This window comes from Oryzias latipes, chromosome 6, assembly GCF_002234675.1.
Source record: "Oryzias latipes chromosome 6, ASM223467v1".
Taxonomy (NCBI): Eukaryota; Metazoa; Chordata; class Actinopteri; order Beloniformes; family Adrianichthyidae; genus Oryzias; species Oryzias latipes.
Genome location: NC_019864.2, coordinates 4,000,235 through 4,024,382, shown reverse-complemented (window position 1 = coordinate 4,024,382; position 24,148 = coordinate 4,000,235). Strand labels below are relative to the sequence as shown.

General features: G+C 42.5%; 2 protein-coding genes across 2 annotated transcripts in view; both read right to left on the bottom strand.

Annotated features, from left to right (window-relative positions):
- Positions 1-10,524: 10,524 nt before the first annotated feature.
- Positions 10,525-15,421, bottom strand: gins3 (GINS complex subunit 3). The gene is made up of 3 exons (XM_004086216.4): positions 15,117-15,421; positions 12,915-13,148; positions 10,525-11,869 (listed from the first exon to the last, which is right to left on the bottom strand). Exons 1-3 carry the CDS (start codon positions 15,285-15,287, stop codon positions 11,639-11,641), a joined length of 636 nt encoding a protein of 211 aa, XP_004086264.1. The 5' UTR covers positions 15,288-15,421; the 3' UTR covers positions 10,525-11,638.
- Positions 15,422-21,515: 6,094 nt separating this feature from the next.
- The window catches only part of znrf1 (zinc and ring finger 1), a 51,771-nt gene continuing 49,138 nt past the window's right edge, over positions 21,516-24,148 (bottom strand). Inside the window, exons 4-5 of the mRNA XM_023955491.1 lie at positions 22,789-22,867; positions 21,516-21,669 (exon numbers count right to left, since the gene is read on the bottom strand). Coding sequence (XP_023811259.1) covers positions 22,810-22,867 — 58 coding nt within the window. The 3' untranslated portion in view covers positions 21,516-21,669; positions 22,789-22,809. The remainder of the gene's footprint in view (positions 21,670-22,788; positions 22,868-24,148) is intronic.

Here is a 24,148-nt window from a genome sequence, read left to right as displayed (position 1 = left end):
TGCAGCAGTAGGTGAGAAAGTAACTTTGACTTTATGAACACTTTCTAAAAATAAATTAAAAAAAAGGTGCCTGTCTTCTCATCGCCACATAATCAGCACATTCTGGACCCATCCTCCTCCCAGCCCTGGCAACACTGCTTTGTATGAGCGCCGCTCACAAGGGGGGAGGACAATGTTCATTTGGAGATCACGGCCGGGGCGTTGCCTCAGTAATCCTCCCCCCTCGTCGCAGAGACGCAAGAAGGGGGGGAGGATTACTGAAGTGGAATGCCAAGAGGAAAACAACCAAGTAGAGCTACGATCCTGCCTGACCTTAACCCTGCTTCACCCTCCTCTCTCTGTTCCTCTCCTCCTCTGGATATTTCATCCTTGCTCCTCTCTTGTGCCTATCTGGTCTCTTCTGGCCTCATCAGAAGAATGAGATGAGATCGACTGATATGCATCATTTCCCTGTTTTCTCTAGTTTTACTGTGAATATCCAATTCTGGTTGATGTGAGAAGATGTGGAGATGATGAGTCGGATAATATCAGATTGTAGAGTCAGATTGTATCTGTATGTCAGATTGCAGTTTTTGTCCCCAAATAAATTATTCTTTTATAATAAAAATCATTAAACATCATACTAATAGTTTAAAACTCATAAACAAAATATAAAAAATAACCAGGTCAGGTCCTGGCCTGAGCCATGATTGGTTCTAGTTGGAACCATGTCTGGTTGTAGTCTAGTTGGCTTCTGGTCACGGTCTGACCCATGTTTGGACATGGTGTCATCCAAGGCTGACCTTGATTTGACCAGAAGTTGTTTCTACCTTATTATCTTGGACTTTGGCTCATTACTAGTTTTATCACACATGCATGTTTCACAATTTGGATGTATTGCCTAAAATTTTAGGCAAAACAAAAGTTCAAATTGATGTTGAAATTCTGGTATTTTGAAATAAAATTTACAATAGGCTTTACTGAATTACAGACTGAAAACATGAATCCATCATCTTGAATTTTTGATGATATTTGTAAACATGTGTTGGCTGATATAACACTTCCTTCTTACCTTTTCAGCACATCTGTGCAGTCCTACAGCACCTCCCTGATAACTAACTGTTGTAAAGCTGAAAATGTGAGCTCCACACTACTACTACAAACTAAGTTACTTGGTCACGTGATTTCTCCATGGTCTCTCCAGATGAACATTGTAAAGGTGAAAGTGGTTGCTAAATGGGAAGTTACCGTTGGATGTAAAAAAAAACTACAGCACTTGGTTTTGCTCATGTCTAAAGGCACTTCATCTGAGGCTTTATTGGCCTAGCTGCTCCCTCCATAAATGAGTTCAGATAAGGTCTGTTTTATCCTATTCTGATTCAGGTTGACATTCTCAAACAATTCATTGTGGAAGTAAATGTTTTTGTGAGCATCTGATAACAAAATCTCTGAGGTCCAGGGAACCACTTTTGCAGTGCAGGGTTAAGGTGTTGGTTCTGGATGACTCCTTCTGCCTCTACCCATACCCTCTCAACCTTGGTCCCATATAGTTCTGGACTTCATCACTGGTCTGTTTCTGTTTCAGAGGTAAAAAAGTAAGTTTTACAACTATTAACATATTTTCTAAGTTACTCTATGCTATGTGTCTGTAAGTTGGGAGTAATAGTCTCCCAGTTTGTGTTTCGGCTATATTGTCTCTCATATAACATGGATGGTAGGCCTCAATTAGTGGCAAGGTTCTGGAGAGTTCTGTAAGGTCCTCAGGACTGAGGTCAGTTTGAGCTCTGTGTTTCGCCATCAATCTATTGGCCAGGTGGAACGTTTGAACCAGGACTTTGAGATCACATTAAAAACTATGTGCTACAAGAACCCCAAGGCTTGGTTTACCCAGTTTCATTGGGTTCAAGTATTTACATACTTCTGTGGTCGAGTCATTACATTTTTCACCCTCTTAAGGCCCGTACACACCGGGACGAATATTCGCCAGGCGTTATTCGCCAGCGTTTTTCGCCACGTCTTTTGTGTTCACACCCAGAGGATTTTCGCTGACGATGAGCCGAGCGAACATGCAATTTCATTCCCTGACATTAGATGGCGCTTAATGTAAACAGAAATACTCCTGTACACAAGGTGGCGCTGCGCAACTTTAGGCTTCTTAAAGTCGCTTTTCACTCAGAAGAAGAGACCAAGTATTTACGCGCTAGTCAGAATAATAAAAAGAAAACATGAATATTTCAAGCACCAGTAGCTCCAATTGGTGCTTGGTTCGGGGATATTTTAGAATTGATTTGATTTGAAATGGTTTATTTCAAGCAATCAAATAGAAATAATACACAAAAACAATATAATCATCAGTTATACATTCATAGGTTAACTAATCAAACTTAGGATAATTAGACATGATTAATAAATATTGCTTGAAAGGGAGTGGAAGGAAGCGAACTTATATAATCCCACCCCGTTATACTATAACCATTTTATTACATGATTTATCAATATCCGGTTCCTAGGTTTTGTCAGACAGAATGTCCGTCATTATTTCTTCGCGGCAGTGTAGACGCTACTTGGCGTCTATCTTCTTCGCCGGTGTGTGCTCAGCAAGGCAGTTTTGTGTTTGAGCGCCCCCAAGTTTTGTTTTACTGTAACTTCAGAAGCTCCCGACACGTGTGCAAAAGCGGCATTCTCACTGGTCGAATAGATTTCGACGCAACGCGTGGAAAAAAAAAAACGAACCCGAGGCGTTGTTTTTTTTGACGCTTTGACGCGTGCCGTTTTTTCGCGTCGGTATGCACACTCACATTGGTGCCCTTTGTTTAGTCACGAGGCGTTAAACGTCGGCGAAAATCGCCGGCGAAATTCGTCCCGGTGTGAACGGGCCTTTAGGTTGTTACAGATACTAACTTCCTCTCTTTCTCCATCACAAACACTCGGCATATTCTTCTAGTTCTGCAGTTCAGGCGCTGCCAGAGAACCAAGAGGGTTTCTGAAATCATCTGATATTGAACCAGTAAAGGTTTGCCACAGTAGAAAACTGCAGTAGGGTCACTACTCTCCAAGTACAGAGTGGGGGACATAGTTTGGATTTCTTCCAAAGGTGTGTCCCTTAAAGGAGAATCCAGTTACATCCAACCCCCCAATGACTCTGTTGGACCCTACCCCAACACCAAAATGATCAACCTTGCAGCAGGTGAACAGAACTCACCACCACCAAATCCATCCAGTCTCATTTGTGGGCAAGCTTAAACCAGTGAGTCCTCTGCAGTCAGCATCAGACAGTCCTGCTGCAACCAATGTCATGGATAGTGTCCCAGACTAAAATTATTCTTCACCCTTCAACTTTTCTAAGAAAATGAAGTTTTCCTTGTTCAACTTTGACTTTTTTCACCATGGAGGTCTGTGAGACAAAAAGCTGGAGTGTGACTAAAGGGGCTCAATGAAATATGTTTGTGAAGCTTACCTGCTTGTTTACCCCTTGTGCTATCTTAGATGACCCCACCCTTACATTGACGTGTTCTCCCTACCATGACAAAGGAGGATGAAGGTGGAAAGATTTCATGTAATCCATGGACACCAGTGAAGATCACAAATCATTGAAGAAAAAAGATTCAGAGCACTGTCTAGTGGGTCTAGATGACCCAACTCCCAATGTTAAAGTGCCTAGGATAGCACAAGGGTTAAAGGAAAATCATTTGAATTAGCCTTGGGCTGCTCTCAGAATCTGATGTGAACAGTTTTAACAAATGCCAGAACCTCCTAAAAAAGACTGAACTCATCATCAGTGTCCTGCTGTCAGCTTCCTGGTTTAGCACCCTCACTTTCCTCTTTGCTTTGACTGAACGCGCAATCTGAGTGAGTAATGAAAGACTCTTTCATCTTCTGACCACAGTGGCAAAGGATTAATAGTGACATTTTGAGTCATTAAGTAATTCTGACCCAAAAGCTCATGGCATGTTTTCAGATCAGGGATTCTAGGACTCTGTTCTGCCCGGCCTTCTCTCTGTCAGGGTCAGCTGTTTCCACCCTGAGGCAACATCAATATTCACATCAGCAGTGACCTGAATCCTGACGCCATCATCAGAGTTGCAGTCCCTGCTTTAGCGTGCAGCTGGGCTCAATAACCCTCTGTGATGGTGCTTCCTTGCACACCATTTAGCAACAACAAAACCAAACATGGTTTCCTGCTGTCTGTTGTTACAGCAGCATCATTCATTTGGATTTGTGATATCCACAAAAATTTGGTACAGGAGCTGGAAGACAGTGGTAAGATGTTCTGCAAGTGAACAGAGGAGTTGAAGTGGAGGTGGGACTACACTACACCAAGGATCAGCTGTAAACTCCTTGTTTCTGTGGTGCAGCCAGACTGACACTTGAGGTTAGACAGGAATCTCATAGTGGTGGATTATGATGTTTGCAGATGACATTGTGATCTGTAGTGAGAGCAGAGAGCAGTTGGAGGAACATCTGGATAGGTGGAGGTTTGCTCTGGTATGGAGAATGAAGGTCAGCTGCAGTGAGACAGAGAATCTGCGAGAAGAACTGAAGAAGAGCGGTGAGGTTACAGGGAGCAGTGGAGGTGAAGGTGGAGGACTTAAAGTTTTTAGGGTAAATAGTAAATAGTAAAAATGGTAAATTGCGTATGCCCAATGGCGTAGGCCCAAAGCGCTTTACAGTCACAGACCCATTCACCCATGCACACACACATTCACACACTGGTGGCGGTTACACTGCCGAAAACTGGCACCAACCTTCCACCAGAGGCAAGGTGGGGTTCAGTGTCTGCCCCAAGGACACTTCAACTCATGGGTGTGCAAGGCGGGAATCCAACCTGCAATATTACTACCGCCCCAGAATAGTCCAGAACAAGAGTGTAGGAAAGAGGTAAGGAGGCATGTGCAAGCAGGTTGGAACAGGTGGATCAAGGTTTCAGGTGTGACTAGGGGAATAAGGGAGTGGGCCTGGTCGTCGCTGCTCCTTGCCTGACTGCCGTGGTTCGGGGTTGGGGTCTGGGCCTTCCGGTGCCCGGCGGGGGGGCGGTGGGGTCAGGTCCGGTGCCTGGGTGGGCCGGGCTGGGGCGCTACGTGGTCTCCTTGGCTTGGGTGTGGCGATGTATGTTGGGGGAGGTTGGGTGGTGGTCTGGCTTGGGGGGTTGGTCTCCTTGCCTGTTCTGGGGGGGGTTGGCGGGGGGCCCTGTTCGAGGGGGGGGGGGGGGGGTTCCGGCGGCGCTGGATGGGCTGCCCATCTATACCTGTGGCTGGGATCACTCCTTCCCTGGCTCTGGCACGGGGCAGGGCGACCCTCTTGGGGCCCGAGGTCGCTCTGGGTGACACCCGCCCGGGCTGCGGGGTCTGGGGTGAGTGCAGGATGGGGGCTTTCTGGCCCTGTCCTGTGGGGGGGCTACCTGGGGGAGGGCCCACCATCGGCACGGGACCTTGGAGGCTTGACTGGTCGGGGTCTCCGCTGAGGCAATCGGCGGTTGCCCCGGCTTGTTGGCTGCCTTGGTCCCGTCGAGGCCTGACCAGAGCTCTCCCCGGGGTGGCGCCGGGGGCGGGGGCCTGGGCTTGCTCCGGAGGGGGCGGCGCTTCCTGGCTCCTCTCTTTCTCTGTGGGGTGGGTGGTGTGGGGCCTTGGGTGTCGGCGGCTCGGGGGATGGGACCCCTGAGCTGGGGGGACCTGGGCCCTATGCTGGGGGGGGGGGGGGGGGGGGGGGGCTGGGGGACGGCGGTTTGACCACCGGGGGACAGTTTATCAGCTGTCCCTGACTTACCCCCTTCCTCATACAATCTCATAATAGGGTGAGGGGGTGGGGGGTTTACATGGGAGTGGCCCCAAGTCCAATTTTAACTGCACCCCCTTAGTACACACACCCTTTACTCCTCCAAATATACATTCCAACATATACACACATACATGCACACACACACCCTCACAAACACACACGCATTTCGCAAGGAAGGTGGGGCCTTGGACCATCTGTCCCCTACCCCATCCCTGGTTGGGGGAATTGGGCCCTTGGCAACGGTGGCCTTGTCCCCTGGGTGCTGGTTTTCTGGGCCCGGCAGTGCTCTCTCCACGCAGGGAGAGGGATCCCTGAGCTCTCTGGCAAGGCCAAGAGCCGGGGATCATATCACACCTGAGCCGGGGGTGTCCGTGTCCCTGTGGTGTGGGTTCTGGTCCTTGCCCCTGAGTGCTGGGCCTCGCCAAATTTCCAACTGTGCGAGAGATGCCCAGAACTCCTGGGTGGTGATGAGGTGCTCGTCCGGGGTTGTGGGCGCTCCTCTGGGGCGGGGCCCCGCATTGGGCCCTCCCTGTGCGCGCCGGGGGCTGCTCTCCTGGTTGGGCTGGAGCTGTGCTCTCTGTCCCCCCCATGCCTCCCTGCTCTCTGGCTCTGGGGGCCCCGGTGACGGTCCTGCTGGCCCTGGCCTGGGTGGCGGATGTGGTCACCCGGGGGGGCGGTTGTTCTCTGCCTACTGCCGAGTGGCGTTGGGGGGGTTCCGGCTGCCGCACCTGCTGCGGCGGGGGTCTTTGTGTGGGGATGGCTGGTCCCTCCCCCTCCTTCTTTTTACATTCCATCATCCATTTTAGAAGAACATAAACACTCAATTGAGCACAGGTGTTAGCTCACCTTTGCACAAACACTTTGCGTGATTGAATGAAATATTTCACACTAGTTGGTCTGAAGGCATAAGTATGCGTGTGTGAACACTCTCGGTATAGTGTGCATGTTGACATGTGGACATCTTTGCAGCCAACAGGTGTGTTTATAACATTTGAGTGTCTGTGTGGACAGGCCCCGCCCCTTCTATTTTTGTATTACATTTGAACCGGACTGTATTGATAAACATCCAGCAACTTGTTGCTTTATGCTGCTTCATGGTTTAACACCCCCCCCCCCTAATCACCCTCCTATCCCCCCTCTCTAACATCCCTCTCTCTTCTTCCCTTCTTTCCCTTTCCATCACAAAAAATCCTCAAATATGATTAAAATGAATAAAGTTTGGCCTTGATTACAAAAGGGGTTTATTCAGACATACCTCTGGTTTGTCAGAAAATTCAGAATCCCTGTTGTTAAAGTAAAATATGTCCAACACAAGAGGCCTTCAGCTCTCATCTGTTTGCCCAGCTGTTGGACAGGACAAGTTAAAAAATAAAATAAAAAAGGTTTCAGGTGTGACTAAAGATGAAAGGAAAGGTGTAGAAGACGGTGGTGAGAGCAGCCATGTGGTTGGTTCAGAAACTCTGATGCAGAGTCAGGAGGCAGAGCTTGAGGTAACAGAGATGAAGATGTTGAGGTTCTCTTTAGGAGAGATTAGGATGGACCAGGAATGAATCCATCAGAGGAACAAATCATGGTAGATGTTCTAGAGATAAATGCAGGGACGCAGATGGTTTAGACATGTTAAGAGGAGGAAAAGTGATGATGTTGGTAAAAGGATGCTGAAGTTGGAGGAAAGAGGACTAGAGGAAGATCAAAAAGGAGGTTCATGAATGTAGAGAGGGAGGTAATGAGGAATGTTTGAGTGAAGGATGAGGATGCAGAGGAGAAAGTTGAGGCAGATGTGGTACCCTTTGTGGGTAGCAGATGAAATCAGCTTCTTTGTAAACAATCTGCTTTTTGAGCTTGTTTACTCAAAAAAATATTAAAACAATTTAAAAAGAAAAAACCTTTCTACCTCTCAGCAAATAGCATCTTAGAGAAAACTGTTGTCGTTGTTCACATTGTCCCTTTAGGGCAGGGGTGTCAAACATACGGCCCGCGGGCCGGATAGTCCGGCCCACACATGAAAAGTAAAAACCATAAGTATGTTTAAAAAAGAAAGCAAGTTTCTAGTCCATTCCTGTGGCGAGTTATGATTTTTTAAAGAAATAACCGAAATGCGCAATTCCACAACTAGGGGGCGCAAAGGAAAAGCTTAACAGGTGAAACAACATAACTCTGCATGTGACGAAACCTAACAGCTCTGTGTCTGTGTAGACAGTAGTTTGGTTCCCTGTGAGCTTCATCACTGAAGTATGATCAGTAGTGACACCCTAATGACCAAAATGTTGTCAAAAAGAAAAAAAAGGTTGAAGTAAAGTCCTGAGCTTTCCAGGGAAATGGAAAGCCTTTTATTTGTTCACGGAGCTGAATGCAAACCTGCATGCTTTGTATGTCATCAACAGGTTCTCCAGGAATATAACATTCAGCACCACTATGAGACTCTCCACAAAGAAAAAGTTTCACCATTTGCAGTTAAGAAAAATCAAAGAAAAGCCAAGTCAAGAATTACGATCAGATTCAACATCTCTGAGGAAACATGGGCAGCCATATGAAGGAATCCAGTCATTTATTGTATTTTCAGTCACTATTGATGAAAGCACCAACATCAAAGATATGTACAGCTGTGCATATTTATTAAACGTGTTGAAGAGACGTCACTCTGGAGTTTCTGGAGTTGATGGACACAACAACAACTGATGATATAGTCAGCTCTTTAGTTACTGTGCTGGACGATGTTGAAGTGAACTGGTCACATGACGTAATTTTGGTCACTGATGGCGCTGCATCAAAGGTCAGGAAGAAGGCAGGTGTCGCCACAAAATTCAGGCAGAAACCAGGAAAAGATTCTTATAATAATGAATAATAATAATGGACATTTCATTGTGTTTTGCAGACTTGAATGACAGTAAATGTGTTTCTGCACAGAATTTGAATCCTGATATCTATGGACGGGTGAAGTTCCAGAAGAGAAAGGAGGTTAACTCCAAACTCTTATGTTCACAAATGTTTGCAATTTTAATTTAGTGTTATTTCGTCATTGTTTGGACGTTTACATTTTAGGAAGATGTTTCATTTTTTTCTGTAGCCCCTCTTGAATTTATTATCAGGATTGCTTCAGTGTCAGATTTAAAATATTCAGTCTCTATAAAATTGAACAAACCAATATTTTTTAAAGTGAAATTAATTTTATTTAAGATTCATTGGCCTCTGTGAATGAATGTGTAATAATAAATTATCAGGCTACCATGTTGGTTGAGGCATGTTTTCCAATTGGGTAAAAAAACAAGAATAAAGCTTTATTTTGCCTTTACGCTACTGGTCCGGCCCACTTGAGATCAGACGAGTTGAATGTGGCCCCCGAACCAAAATGAGTTTGACACCCCGCTTTAGGGGTTGCCACAGTGAATCAGCTTTCACTGATTTGCACAGGTGGTTTGGCAGATTTTTACGCCGGATTCCTTCTTAACACAACCCTTTATTTTCAGGAAGACCCAGATAGGCAGCAGTGTGAAGGGTTGTGCCCAAGGACCCACACTGTATTTTGGCTCTTTGCACGCCCTGGGAAGAAAATTCAGGTTTCCTGTGTGACAGTCCTGCACCAAGCTAACTGAACTATTCAGCCTGTATTTAAAATGAAGTATCTTTTAAGTTAAAAATATTTACCAATATATCTGCTGCGTGTGAACTTTTAAAATAAGTTTATGGTTGAATGATGCAAGACTTTAAATCAATAAGTTATACTTTTGTATTTTTTAAGAGTTGGCTGATGTAACTTTGTTTTACCTTATTGAATATCTAACACCAAATCATTCCTTCCTAAACAATATCTTTAAGTGTTTATCTTCTGGTAAAGACCAATTATAATGAAAAGGGTGTTTTAGATGTCTTTTCTTGGCAGATTTTCTCATGGAGGAGGACAAATTTAAATAAATAATAAAATAATAAAATAAATAAAATTAAGTTTAAAATTGCATTGCAGAGTGTGTCTTTATTCAAATTGTTCTGAATAAGGAGCAGACGAAAAAATGCCGCCTGAAAAAGAGGTCACTTATTTTTGCTCTGCCCTGCAACTGGAAGAGGACATGGGGGCGGGGCAACTCCAAGCCAACAACCCTGCCTACAAGTCAAAGTGAACTACTGCAAAAGTTTTGTCCTAGAAAATATTGCACTTTTTTTTTATTGTCTAAAAACAGCATAATTTATGATTAAAAGAGCACTGGGATCACTTTGAAAACGGATCAAAAGATGATCTGAGTGCGACTTTAAGGATCCTGTACAAACAAATCAGCGTTTCCAACCAGATTTCAGAAGTAGTTTTCTCACCCACTTTAAAGGTTGATGATGAATGCCTTCCCTTTGACCCCCCCCCCCCCCCCCCCTAAGAAGAAAACTTGACCTGATGCCAAACCACTTACAAGTGCCCAAGTACAGGGAGCTGCACAGTCTCCTCCTAACATGCTCCCCATCATAATGAAACTCACCCAAAAGGCTGTAGAGCTCATCTCCATGCACACGAAATGCTGCAGAAACCCAAGGAGAAGAGCAAACCATGCTTCAGCATTTCGCTTGAAAAGGAATACAACAAATATGATTTAGCATCAAAGACTACAAAAAATAAAAATGCATCAAGCTATCAGCAAAGGACGAGCAATAAAATATGTCACGTAATTACAAAGCTCCAGATGGTTTGGAGAGGCCAAAATAAAGACTTCCTCCTGTCCTTCTGGGGGGTGGGGGACAGCGGTTAAAACGTCCCAACTACACCAACAAACGGCAGACAGCCCAACATCATCACTAAATGTAGTTTTATTAAAACATTGAACAATACAGAAAAAAGTCAGACTCATCCTTTCAAGCACTTTCATTTTGAAATAATCTTTAAAGAACAGAACCTCTTTATTATTTAAGTCGTTTAATAAAAACAGATGAACTCAGGAGGACGACGTTTTGTTTGTGGAGCTCCTCATCCACAAAATGAACCATTTGTCATGATCAACATGAATCTGTTTCATCACCTCTCAAAAGATTAAATCATGTAAATATGTCGAGTGGGAAACGTTTGAAGCTTGAGGTGTCTGAGGGTCAAAACAGCCCCTAAAGCTGCTTTCTGAGGGGAAAAAAGCCTCCAGGGGCTGTTATTCAGCAGCATTTGGAGGCTGGCAGGAGGTCATTCTCATTCCTCACAACAGTTGGTGAATAGAAGTGACCTCCTCCTGCTGGATTCAGCTGAGCTGCTTTAGATTCACAAATGTCTGAAAATGTACCGTAGTTCTTTACAGACATTTAATTTCAGGTCCTTAAGCTCCACAGACTGCAGGGCAATAGAAGCAGATTTCTTTCTGACCTTGACTTGTAAGATAACACACTTTCTTAGAATCCTAGTATGTATTTTTAGGATATTGGCTTAATGGTTTATTCTCAGCTAATTGGTTAAAAACTCAAATAAAACAGATTTTCATATTTTCGATGGGGGGCTGTTGGTTTGACAGCTGCCGTCTCCGTTAGATCCACAAAACAAAGAGAAAGAAAACCTAATTTTATACCTTAAATAAAATTTAATCTCCAAAGCTCACATTTTTTTTTATTTCTTTTTAAATTGGGAAAAGCTCAAAAGAATCTCCTTTTTGCCTTTTAATGAACACAGGTGAAGGAATAGAAGCATTTAGGTATTGTGTCTTTTTTTAAATAAGTTTGTCAACATGTACTAAAAAATGATGCTAAATCATTTTCCATTTCAATTCTTTAAATGAAAACAGAATTCAAAGGTAACTCGTCTGTAATGGTTTGTAGTTTCACACATGGATGAGCTCCAGAAAGACATTGGCGTAGCAGAACCCTCATCTCATCCCTGGCAGACCCCTTGGTGCTCATGAGTCCAGCGTCCAGCACAAGTCAGCAGAGCTCAGGCCTGAACGTCTGCCATCTTCCTCTTGCGGTAGTTGATGACCAGGCTGGAGGCGGTCAGCTGAGAGGCGCGACCCTTCTCCCAGCTCTGGAAGCCATTCAGACCGCTCTGGCCCGACCGGAACAGGGCTTTCTCCAGACAGTCCAGACGCTCCACTAGAGTAGACGTGTCCTCATTGTAGGCGTTCTGGGAGGAATCCATGACCCGCCTGAATCTGCCGATAAAGGTCTAGACGGAGGACAGCAGAAGCAGCTGATGAACACGCAGTATGAAGGCTACAGAAGATGCTGGGAGCCACGTCTAACATGCAACTCTTAAGAGGAAACGTCAGCGCTGGATGGTTGGAGACTCTCACCCTGCACCTGGAAACTTGAGTGGATTCCTCTGCACAGAGGTTTTCAATCAAACCATAAACATCAGTGCCCCTGAGGAGAAGGTCTGTGTTTGTTTTCTGGCAGACTGAGGTGAATCTGTTCAGTAACAGCTAAGAACTCAACCCACAGTCCAGTTTCTGGTCCAACTGCGCCCTCTGCTGGCATTGGCTGAAAGGACTTTGCAGAGGTCTGCACCAACTCATGAGCAGGACCCAAAAGAAACCTTTTGGGATTAAGATATCCAGATCAGGGTTTTTTTTTTAGCCGCAATAAAATTCAGAGTCATTTGATTTAGAAAACATGCAGATATCAAGCCTTTGACCGATCTCTTGGTCTTCAGTTCAAAACCTTAAAGTCCAGAGGACTCAAGGAGACCTGTCATTTCAAGTTATCCCTGATCGGGATACAACATCGAATCTTGATTGAATCTGAAATCACGTGATTGGGCCCCATTTCTGATCACATGATTGGAACTCTGGACATCCTTAGTTTGGGATGACTCAGAGTGAAGACTGAGAGACAGACGATGTCTCCAACATCGGAGCCTGAACTCACACATACGTTTCTGATGGATACTCAAATGTTCCCAAGAACACTCCTTAACCAATAGACTTCAATTCCTTTGAGTTTGTGTAACCCTTGTTCTATCCTAGGTACTTTAACATTGGGAGTTGGGTCATCTAGACCCACTAGACAGTGCTCTGAACCTTTTTTCTTCAATGATTTGTGATCTTCACTGGTGTCCATGGATTACATGAAATCTTTCCACCTTCATCCACCTTTGTCATGGTAGGGAGAACACATCAATGTAAGGGGGGGGTCATCTAAGATAGCACAAGGGTTAAATGAGTCCGCGTGTGTGTTTGTGTATCATCTCCTGCTGGCTCTGAGTTTCATACCTGCAGCAGTGTCTGAGCGATGTCCGGGTTCTCTGGACTGTCAAAGTGCAGCATTTGTGATCCCAGACCATAATAGTAGGGTCCCATCTTATGCAGGTTTACCACGTTGGGGTCAGCGGTGAACACCGTCCTCCAGCCCTCTTTGTACACCTTTGGAAGTTCAACAGAAAGCACCCTCCTCTTCCTCTCATACAGACCTTTGGACAGCCACAGAGGAAGCTCCATTTTGGTTCCCTGAGACAAAGAAAGACATAGAAAATGATATAAATAGTCTGTGAACCGTCTGTCCCCCCATAGCTGAATATCCTCTCATGACATTAAAACAACCATACTGGTGCCTTTTTTCCAAATCCTGCTTATTCTACCACTGGAATTTCACAGTGAATCTGGGTTCAATTCAGTTACTTTTAGTTACATAGATTTGCTTTTTAAATAAAAAATCTCCTTTACAGCATAGCAATTTAAGATGTAGTTGATTTTTGGATTATGTACAAAAAGCAGGAACATATCGAAAAGATGCTGACTCAGAAGAAAGGAAATATGAAACAAAATTATTATGTGAATAATATTTTTCTAGGTTTTTCTAAATTGTCGATGCAAATGATGGTCCAGAGACTAATTGTTAGTGTAAATGAAATGTTTTCAAGCAAACATCCCAATGATTGCAGTTTGAAATGATTGCAGCTGTGAAAATGGTCATTTGTTGAATTTACAGCCATTACATTTACTAAAATATTTAGATATTTTAGCCGCTGCTATCTTAATGTCCCACTCTGATAATATTTTGATTTATTGTAAAAGCATTTCCAGTAGGTTTTTTTTTAATTATGATTATGGCATTTTTAGAAAAAAATCAAAATACTTGTGTGGTTTTCTAGGACATGGTTTCTGCAGAGTGGCAGTAGTTCATCAGATGTTTGAGTTGTGGGCAGGACTGTTGGTGCAGAGTGAACCAACTCCCATTTTCCATCGTCCCTACTCTCTCCCGCTAGCTTACAGCCCCTCACACCCCCAAATTAACATTACAGGTTCAACAAAAATGATGAGCAATGTTGGAGCTATCCAGTCGTACAGTTCAGATCCAGATTCCAGCTCAGACCAGGAAATCAAAGACGTTCATGGATCTATTTGTCCGTAAGTGCATGCATCAGAATGGAGCGGAGCAGGGAACTTGTAGCCCATACAGCATAGTTTCTAAGATACAAATAAGCACATTTCTAGACTCCCCTGCTTCTGATTCAGACTGAGCCCTCCAGGGGACAGTGGTTACAAAGAAATTAAAAATCTGATAAACTGTGCGCACGGATTACTAAACCATTGTATGGTGTGATGTCATCATTAGGCCACTGTGGCCTGCGACTAATGATGACGTCACAGCAAACAAGAAGAACTTGGAGGACTTCTTGTTAAAGAAACCTCGACAGAGAGCGAGATGATTTTCTAAACAGGCTTTTTAATCTTGTTATGATTATTACTAAGTGCATGTTCGCTTGTAGTTTTTTTTTAATCAGTGCAGCCAGTGCTTCATACTTGGCTGAACTGACCCGGAAGAAGGGTTAGGATTAGGTTAATGCGTGCCATCAACATTTAGCCATAGATGAATTTAAACTGGAATACCCATCAGCCTTTATTTTGTCTGAAGTCGACTGGTAGCACTCATTCAAATGATTTTTTTGCACCTTTTCTCAGGAATGTTCATTCAAAAGCCGCCTCCATCTGTCCCAAAGCCCGTCCTCTGTCTGGAGATACAAATCTCCTGGGAGACATGATTCTTCTGAGTCTGATTGTTGATTTACAACAATTTGAATAAAAAAATACTTAGAAATGTTATATTAATCTTTAGTTTTCTTCATCTCCATCATTAAATAAATGCCACAGGAACATGTTTAAAACACCAAAAACTCATCTTTTATTGGAGGGTCTTTAAAGATGTTTAAAGTTCAACATCCTTCTTCTCTTTACAAACATTTCTGGTCTTGAATTTCCATCACAAAGCTCGACTTTATGTGTTGTTGCTGCTTGTCATTAACTTTCCAAGCATTTGCTTCAAATCTAAGATAAAGTTTTTGTGAACATTTTGTAATTTGACGTGTTTTCGGTTTTACACTAAAATAACGATATTTCAGTGCACTGTTGTATTCCTTCTAACACCGAACAATTGTTTCTCCGATTAGGTGAAACTGCCGCCATGACGGTTCTGACCTCCGGTAAGTCCTCCGAGTCGCTCGAGCGGTCCAGGAAGCCGAGCCGGGGGAAGGCGCACTCTGTCCGGACCGGGTGTCTCTGGTGAGACAGCAAAATGTCGTCGAGAGACAAAAAATTCTCCTCTGTGCCAACTCCGGGTGACACGGGGTGGTAGGACTGCGCGTCCATGACAGCAGGAGGGAGACCACAATTTGAATTAACTAAAATATATGTATTTACAGCTAAAGAGTTCTGTATGTATCAACAAATCGGCACTTCCGCTTAGTTTTCAGTGTTGGCGCTAAGACGCGCCACGAGCCAATCAGGACGCTCCAATAAAATCCAGACCAGAGCAATGGATGCAGAATGCAGAGTTAATCGAACTAAGCCATAAAAATCGACTATTTCAGACGGTTTGGTTTAATTGTTTGATTAAGAAGTAATGTCTTAAAGCAGTTTCAAGTCAGGTATGGCATTGAGTTTCATATAGAACTGGACATATCAAAACAAATAAACTACTCATTTTTTCGTGGCTTCCATCAGTTAATAACTGTAGATATTTTTATTCACAAATTTGTCCTCATAAAGATTTTTGTTTTCACCATCAAAGTACAAAATATTAATGTCACAAAATTAAGGTTACCTTGTATTTTTATAGTGATAAATAAGGACAGTAATTATAATAAAAGTAATTTTAAAAAATAGGAAGAGTAGCCGTAAAAACATGAAACTACAGCTAGAGTCAACATTGACCCTCCATTTAGAGGGAAAGGAAATAAGCCTGCTGCAGTTTTCAAATGTTCCCCAACCTTCATCTGCTACTCTTGACAACTTTCAGAAGCTGATAAATGGAAAAGCACATCTTTGATTTGGGCTCAAACTGAGCAAGTGATACTTTAGAGAAGTTGTCTCAGAGCCGTTCAAATAATGGCTGCAGGAACAAACAGTTTAGCAGGATATGATGCTTAATGAATGAACTAAAACTTCTCTGATGCAGCACTTTCTACCAAACCTGAATGGGGATGGGGGTGCTTTATAGCCTCACTGTGTCACGTATCAGAGTCTGACTTATTTGCTGAAGAAATGCCTCATCTCACCACATTTGCATTCCTTAAAGACTGTTTGAACAACTTTCCTTTTAATGCGGCTACTCAAAAAAAGGACGTTTTAGTGCGCCTAAACATTCTCGTATCCTGAGGTCACGAAAACCAGCTCAAGGATGCAGAAATGCACAATTAGCACACAGTTGTGTTGAGTCTCAATTTTTTTATGTTTACCTCTCAGTCAGATGCTTCCATCAGAGAGAATATTATTAATTGAAGCAGATCAGACCTTCAAATATGGAAGGAACTGGTTTATTGAGATAAATAGAGACCCTAATGACCTGGGTGCCCATCTGCTTTACAGGTTGCAGAATACTGTGCACACCGAACTTTCTTGCTTATTTCTGGGAATATTTTTAAAGTTTTTTTTTAAGATCTGAGGAGATTTAAAATCAAATGTAAAGTGTTAATTTCATGTGATGTTTGGAATTGATCCATGTATGCAGAAAGGTTTGATTCTGGAAGAAAAGTTGGATTCCGACTGCTTCCCCTGAGGAAGGAAAGAAACCATACTTTATGCACAACAGAATTCCAGCAGACGCAGTTCAAAAATCCTCACAAAATCCAGATCTATTAAAATTGCCAGATGAATTCTAGTTCATCTGAGGCTGTTTATTGAGACTCCTGTGTTTGGAATTCATCTTCTGAATGTCTCACCTCTACAAAAACCTGTTGGATGTTTCCTTTATGGCTAAGAATGAAATTAAATATCTTTTTGGTTTCACGGATCAAGCATCACAATGGATGGGCTGACAAATCTGATGTACCTCTCAGCATCTCAGGACAAGTAAAGAAAAAAGCTCAGATAAAACAAAACCTTATGAGAAAAATGCACCATTTATTGGAAATAGAGGTGGACACACTTTGACATTTATTGATCTGAATTTCTTGTAGCGTTGTGATTTATCGAAGATGAAGTTGCTGTTTCTATGTCTGTGTTTTCTATTTCTGGAAGGCAGGGGATAAGCGGCACAACTTTAAACTTAAATGTCTGCAGTCATTGTTGGCGTCAACACAAAAAGAGACTTTGGAATTCCAGAAGCAAACATTGTTTTTGTCTGTTCCCCCCTGTTTTCCAATGTCAGCTTTTCACCTGCATTGTTCTGTGTGGCTCAATCCACTCCTCTTGCCCAGCATGCATCTCTCTTGCTTCTTCTTGCTATATGCTGCTTAGGCCTTGGTATCCAGGCTGAGTGTCCAGAAACCAGCTTCTGTCTCGTGCTTACACCAGACTATCATCAACAGCTGGTTGAGCGTGCCTGATGACTGTGGAATCAGTCTTGGTAGATTACCCACACATCCTAATTAAAGGTATGGGTACTTTATTTACATGTATGCAATTTTTGCTCTTTTTAATAGGAATCAGTAAATCAGTCCTTTACTTGGTTGATCATTTTCAGTCATGTGACCTGTGAGCATGTTTGCATGTTCTCCCCTTGCTTGTGTGGGTTTTCCCTGGCCACTCCGGTTTATTCCCACAGTCCATAAACATTCTTCATAGGTTAATTTATTACTCCAAATCTGGCATGTCCAAAGTCCGGCCTGTGTTCACATTTCCGCCAGCCTGCAGGCTATTGTCATTATATCAATAATATGCAGGCCCCAGGACTTTCTAAGAACAGCAGTTCTTGAATGTGATTGGCTAAATTATTTTAGAAGCTGCATTGTAAACATGTGGCAACAACTTGTCCAAATTCTTTAAATTTAGAAGTTGACAGGGAGCATTCAGTGACTAATATGTAACATTTCATATTAGCTCAGTTTTCACATAGTTATTTTTTTCCAGACAGACTTTTTCTTCTGGTTTTCAAATTAAAAATTCACTTAATTTTTATTAAAAAAAAAAAATCATATTTAATCTGCTCTATATGAAGAAATGCAAAGTAGCCCATTGTAACAAAATTTCATAAGTAGTTAGTTTGCATTCTAATTTATAAGAGTTCAAAGAAAGCAGGCTGAACTGATGGTCCTAACACACTTTCACCTCACTAAAAGTGTCCCTATGACTGAGAGTCTGCATGGGTGTGTGATTGTGTGGCCCTGCAACACACTGGCCATCTGTCCAGGGCGTACCCTGCCTTCGCCCAGTAGTAGCCAGGTTAAGCTCTGGCAACCCTGTGGCCCTGGAAGAAAATAGATGGATGGAAAATCTTCTGTTTTAAAAAAGCTTTGTACTAATTCAAAGACATGGGATGGAAAGCAGTGATAAAACTTTGTCCTGGCTGAAATGATGTATTGACTGATATCAAAGACACCAGCAGAGGAAAGTGTTTAGACCGACTCACAGAGGAGGAGCTCTGAAACTCATCTGTCATCTAGCACATTTTATTCCACCATTTGTTTACAGTAGCTTTGTAAATGCAGTTTGTATGTTGAGTCTTCACACGTCATCTCTTGGCATTCTGAGGAGTGAGCAACACCTCACATGATTGAATATTAAACAAATATTGTTAAATCTGAGCAGAAGAATAAATAAGCTCCGTTCAGCGGAACTGCAGTTCTTTTGGGGTTCTGAGTGGCTCCCAGTCGCACACAGGCAGAAAGAAACACAACATGGGGGGCCGCGACAGCAGCACAGACCAGGAGGCGCCTCCTGAAATGCAGACAGCCATGGATGGATTATAAACAAATCGGCCTCTGGCACAGCTTACAGCTTCCTTGTGCCAGATCCAAAGAGGAGCAAAAAGACTACAAACCCCATGTTTAACCCTTGTGCTATCCTAGGCACTTTAACGTTGGGAGTTGGGTCATCTAGACCCACTAGACTGTACTCTGAACCTTTTTTCTTCAATTATTTGTGATCTTCACTGGTGTCCATGGATTACATGAAATCTTTCCACCTTTATCCACCTTTATCATGGTAGGGAGAACACGTCAATGGAAGGGTGGGGTCATCTAAGATAGCACAAGGGTTAAGGAAGTTCATTGCTTTTGATACATCTTCATGTCTGTTTCTCATCACCCTCTATGTCCCTGTTTCAGTAACTGAATCATTTGTGAAGGCTGACATTGCTGTAAAGGGTTTTTTAAGGCAAAGTTTCTATTTTGTGACTCTGTCTTCTTTTTGTTTCAAGTATGTTTATGTGAATTAGTTTTCAGTCAGCTTTTAGCTCCATGTTTGATCTCTGATCGCTTTTTAAGCCAGTTGTTTAGCTGTTCTAAATTTCTATAGTTTTTTTGAAATTATTCTATACTTTAACATGTTAAAGATTTTTGTTGCCATTTTGGGTGATTTTACCTTTTTTTAAAATTTGGAAGCATTCAAGTTTTTCGGAGTTATGTTCCTTAATGTTTGCTGTTTGTTTATATTATTTAGAAATATGGGTGTAACGATTAGTCAATTGAATTGAATCGATTTCTATTTCTATAACCCAACCAGATCAATCTGTCTGAGGCAATTTGTTATTTGATTTGACCCATACATTTATAAAATCCTTTCAAATGGAAGTAAATCTATTATGCCGATAGTGGCAATTACCATTTGAATTGAGACATAGTAGGTTTATTTTACTATAAGGGTAAAATAACCAAGTTCATCACAGTGGACAACATACATGTGATGTCAACAAAAACTGATTATCCATCATTCCAGTCCAATGTGTGGAAAGACTTTGAATATAGTCATGTGACCATCCAGTGTCTAGAATGTTCTAAGAATGTTCCCTTTGGATTCTTTGGATGTGGAAAAACAACAGTGGCGAACTTTAGGAAACTAACATGTGAATGGATTTGACATTCATTCTAGTTTACTTGTTTGTTTGGACACAGATTTCATTTATACTTGATGATCTGGAAGAAATCCAAGAATCTGGAAAACTTCACTGTTCAGTAGCAGGAATTTCTGTCTGAGTCTCACTGGTTGAAGTTTTGGATGAAGATGTTCTGGATCCATTTTAGATCAGATCAGCTCAAATCTGATCGTTCAAAATAAACCAAAATCAACGATGAATCGTATCGTCAATCACAAAAGATACGAATTGGATTGTTGTTAAAACAACTAGTTACACTCCTGCTCAGAAGTGGTTCAGACTGAATTAAATGTGTCTGCAGCGTTTTTAACTCTGCAGATCATGTTGTAGCTATATGTTATTTATTTACATGTCTTGGATTTTGTATGAATTATTTCTAGTGGGCTTTTAGATACACAGTCTTTTCCTGTTTTGAGTCTCTCTGGTTTCATTTTCAGTCGGTTGCAGCTGCAGCTCGTAGTTTGGTGTTCATGAGTGTCGTGGAATGACAGTATTTGTCTCCGTCTCTTGTGGTCCTTGTTTGGACTCAAACTTCAGTTTCTCTAAAGCTACTCTGAGTCTTTGTGGTTGGTTTGTAGACGTTTGGGGTCCAGAGGCCCATTTCATAATCCCTCCATGCAAACAGTCATGTGAACAGAGAAACACCCACACTCGCTCTCAGCAATGAGGCTCTCCCCAAGAAATGAACAATCAAGATTATGTTTTTAAAAAAACGGCAGATCTGAGAGAGAACGAAGAGATCAAACATGAAATTTACAAAATGACATGTTGCTTCTCTGTAAACATCAGCAAAGTAAAGGGAGGACTGCCAGACAAACACAACACAGACATACACACACGCACACCCACCCACCCACCCACATGCACACACAAACACACACTCACAGGGATAATGGACATCTAGAGTGTAAACATTTCAACGCACACACTCACACACAGTTCCTGTCTTTTACAATGACCACACCCCAGCAAAAACACACACATTCTTCTAAAGTTTTAGCACAAGCTTTTTTGTGATGCACACACACACGTGCACACTCACACACTACACAGTGAGAGCGTAAACTACAGGGCTCTCTCTCCCTGCCTCCTCTACCGGGACTGAGCGTGCTCAGTCTGTGTCTCTGTCTTGCTGCTCAGGTTTGCACACGTCACATCTACAAAGCCTTGTGGGCATGTTTGAGAGCATTGTGGTCAAATTGGTGAAGGGGCAGAACTGAGGCAGGATCGATGACAGAGCACGCGTGGAGCAGGTGGGTCATGAGAGACCCATTTCCTGCTGGGTCACAATCACAAACTAGCGTCTCTCATCCATTTGCTGGGTTCCTCTTCTCCCTTAAACCCTCCTCTTCTGTCCAATCCTCTCCCCAGTTAAGGCCATGGAAGGGCTGGACACAGGTGAGAGACAGGCCTGCATCCACAGTCAAAACAGGAGGCCTGCTGGGACCTGAGCGAGCCAGGGGGGGCCAGCTGGTCACCGTTAAGGTAGTGAGAGGCCAGGAGGTAGAAGTCATCACCAGCAGATGGAGGATGAAGATCTCAGCAGAGCCTCTTTGATGTTCTGATGGCTTCACTCTTTTTTTTTTTTTTTTGGTTCTGTTCAGGAGCGATTATCTGCAGAGATGGATTCAATCAGGACAAAAATGTGATGATCGCTCTGATTGTTTCATCCAGTTCAGTTGCATTGTCCAGAAATCCATGGAAGGATCACAGCACGTCCTGAAGACAGAAGAAGGAAAAGGAGTGAATGGACAGAAACCACATATGGCAGATAGATTCTCCAAAAGAGAATGACGACTGAAGGGTTTTTTCCTTAAAGCCTCAAATCTGGAGTGACTTATGTTAAACAAAACATTTTCATACCTTTTATACATATATTGGGGTGTAAAGATTAATTTTAACAATGATTTGATTCATATCATAATTTGTGGTTGCGGATACGATTCAGAGTCAATTTTGGTTCATCTTGATCGATCAGATTCTCTGACCTAATGGTGACTCAGACAGAAATTCCTGTTACTGAACAGTGAAGTTTTCCAGATTCTTGGATTTCTTCCAGATCATCAAGTATAAATGAAATCTGTGTCCAAACAAACAAGTAAACTAGAATGAATGTCAAATCCATTCACATGTTAGTTTCCTAAAGTTGTTGTTGTTTTTCCACATCCAAAGAATCCAAAGGGAACATTCTTAGAACATTGTAGACACTGGATGGTCACATGACTTTATTCAAAGTCTGTCCACACATTGGACTGGAATGATGGACTGATCAGTTTTAATGACATCACATGTATGTTGTCCACTGTGATGACCTTGATCATTTTTACCTTATAATAAAATTAACACACCATGTCTCAATCCAAATGGTATTTTGCAATATCAGTATAATCAATTTGTTTATTTTGGAACAATTTGCAATGGTAAAGGTTGATTCAATGAACAACTTGCATCAGACAGATTGACCTGGTTGGAACTTGGGAATAGAAATGGGTTAATCGATTAAGTCAATCAATCGTCACAAACATTATGTATCAATAAACTGTGATACATTTCTGAAACCGATTAACGTGAGATTTTGGATAAAACAGAAATGCTGTTTTACATTTTCAGGCCTCTAAATGTTCTTTGTGGTGAATGTTAGCTCAGAACTACATTTAACCTCAGGTCAGTCAGACAAACCTTTGAGGGTTTTGACACGCAGGATAAAAACCAGCCTTTGGTTTCAGATTGACTTTCATTCAGACACACTGTGTCCGTGTCAGACCAGCAGTTCTACCTCAGAGCTCACACACACCACCATCATTAACCTTCAGACTGGATTCTTTCTGCATTTCTCACCTTGAACAGATCACTGATCGGTCAGTCAGACGGGTGTTCTGGGCAGGAGCGATTGATCTCAAACCAGGAGTCTATACAGCTGTGGAAGCAGACAGACACATGCATGAATCTTCTTCATCCTTGCGGATTCTGACGACCTTAGGTGTTCCTCCACGCAAAGACAAGACAAGGGTCTTTGTACTTTTGGAAGGTTCGGTTTTTGTAGTGGTTTCAATTTTAAAATGTAGAAGTCTCCCAGTGTTTTACAGAAGTGGAACTCGCTGATCGTGTTAGTGTGGAGCTAACAAACCCTTCTGCTCTGCAATGGGGGGACTATGGAACCAACAGCTTCAGCTCGTGCCCCCGTTCCTTCAGTCACAGACGAACCTCCCAGAGGAACGTTTGGGCCACTTTAAAGGACAGGAATGTCACAGTTTACCTCACCGACTGCTTTTTCTTTTCACAATTACAGAATTCTGTACGCCGTCCATCATAGTGACAGATTTGAATGTGGCTAATAAATCATAAGGCTGAGATTTATAGCAACTGTGTCAGTTACCGTGATGAAAACAACTGCAGATCACCCCTTTGTCCAGTTGGGGGCGTGTGTGTGTCATGGATAACCTTTGATTGACTCAAAAAGAGCCAGTTTGATTTCAAAACTGTGATGGTAGTTGATGAAGACTTTCACTCTGCCGGAATTTTGCTATCACTAGGTTCTGTGGTTGATTCAGGAAGACGTTCCTTTTTTGTGTAGATGATCAACAAACAAACAGCTTACAAGAACAGGACTATCAAAGTTGGATCAGATTTTCAGTGCAGCCTCTGGGTCACAGGAGTTGACTTCTGGTGGGTGTCTGTCTCGCTTGTTTTCCGTACACTTGCAGCTCCCTGCTGCCTGAACAGGTAGGCGATTTCAAGCTACTTTTTCTGGAAACTCAAGTTATAGCCACAAAGACTTTTAAATGGCATTGTGGTAAAATATTGATTCTATGTGGATTTGTTTTCAGGAAATACAACTTTTAATTGAAACACAAAATTCAGATGATGTTGTGTCATTGGTGGAAATGCTGACTGTTGAATTCAATCTGCACTGTAATGTGTCAACACCAAACTGCTGGACTTAACTTTTGTATTTTTTTAATCAAAATAATGTGAAAGTACATTTTAGCAGAAAAATCATGACATTGTATTGAAGTTGTCAGTTAGTTAAGGTTTTTTCCAAAAGTTGTCCTCATCAGAATAACTCCATAACCTATACAGTTAGAGGAGTTGATTGACAATAGGAGTTAGCTTACCACGCTCTGTGTATGTTTTTCATCTGTATATTAAAAGCTGTTAATTCAGGTCTAATATTTGGTCTAAGGTGTCAAAGAGTGCA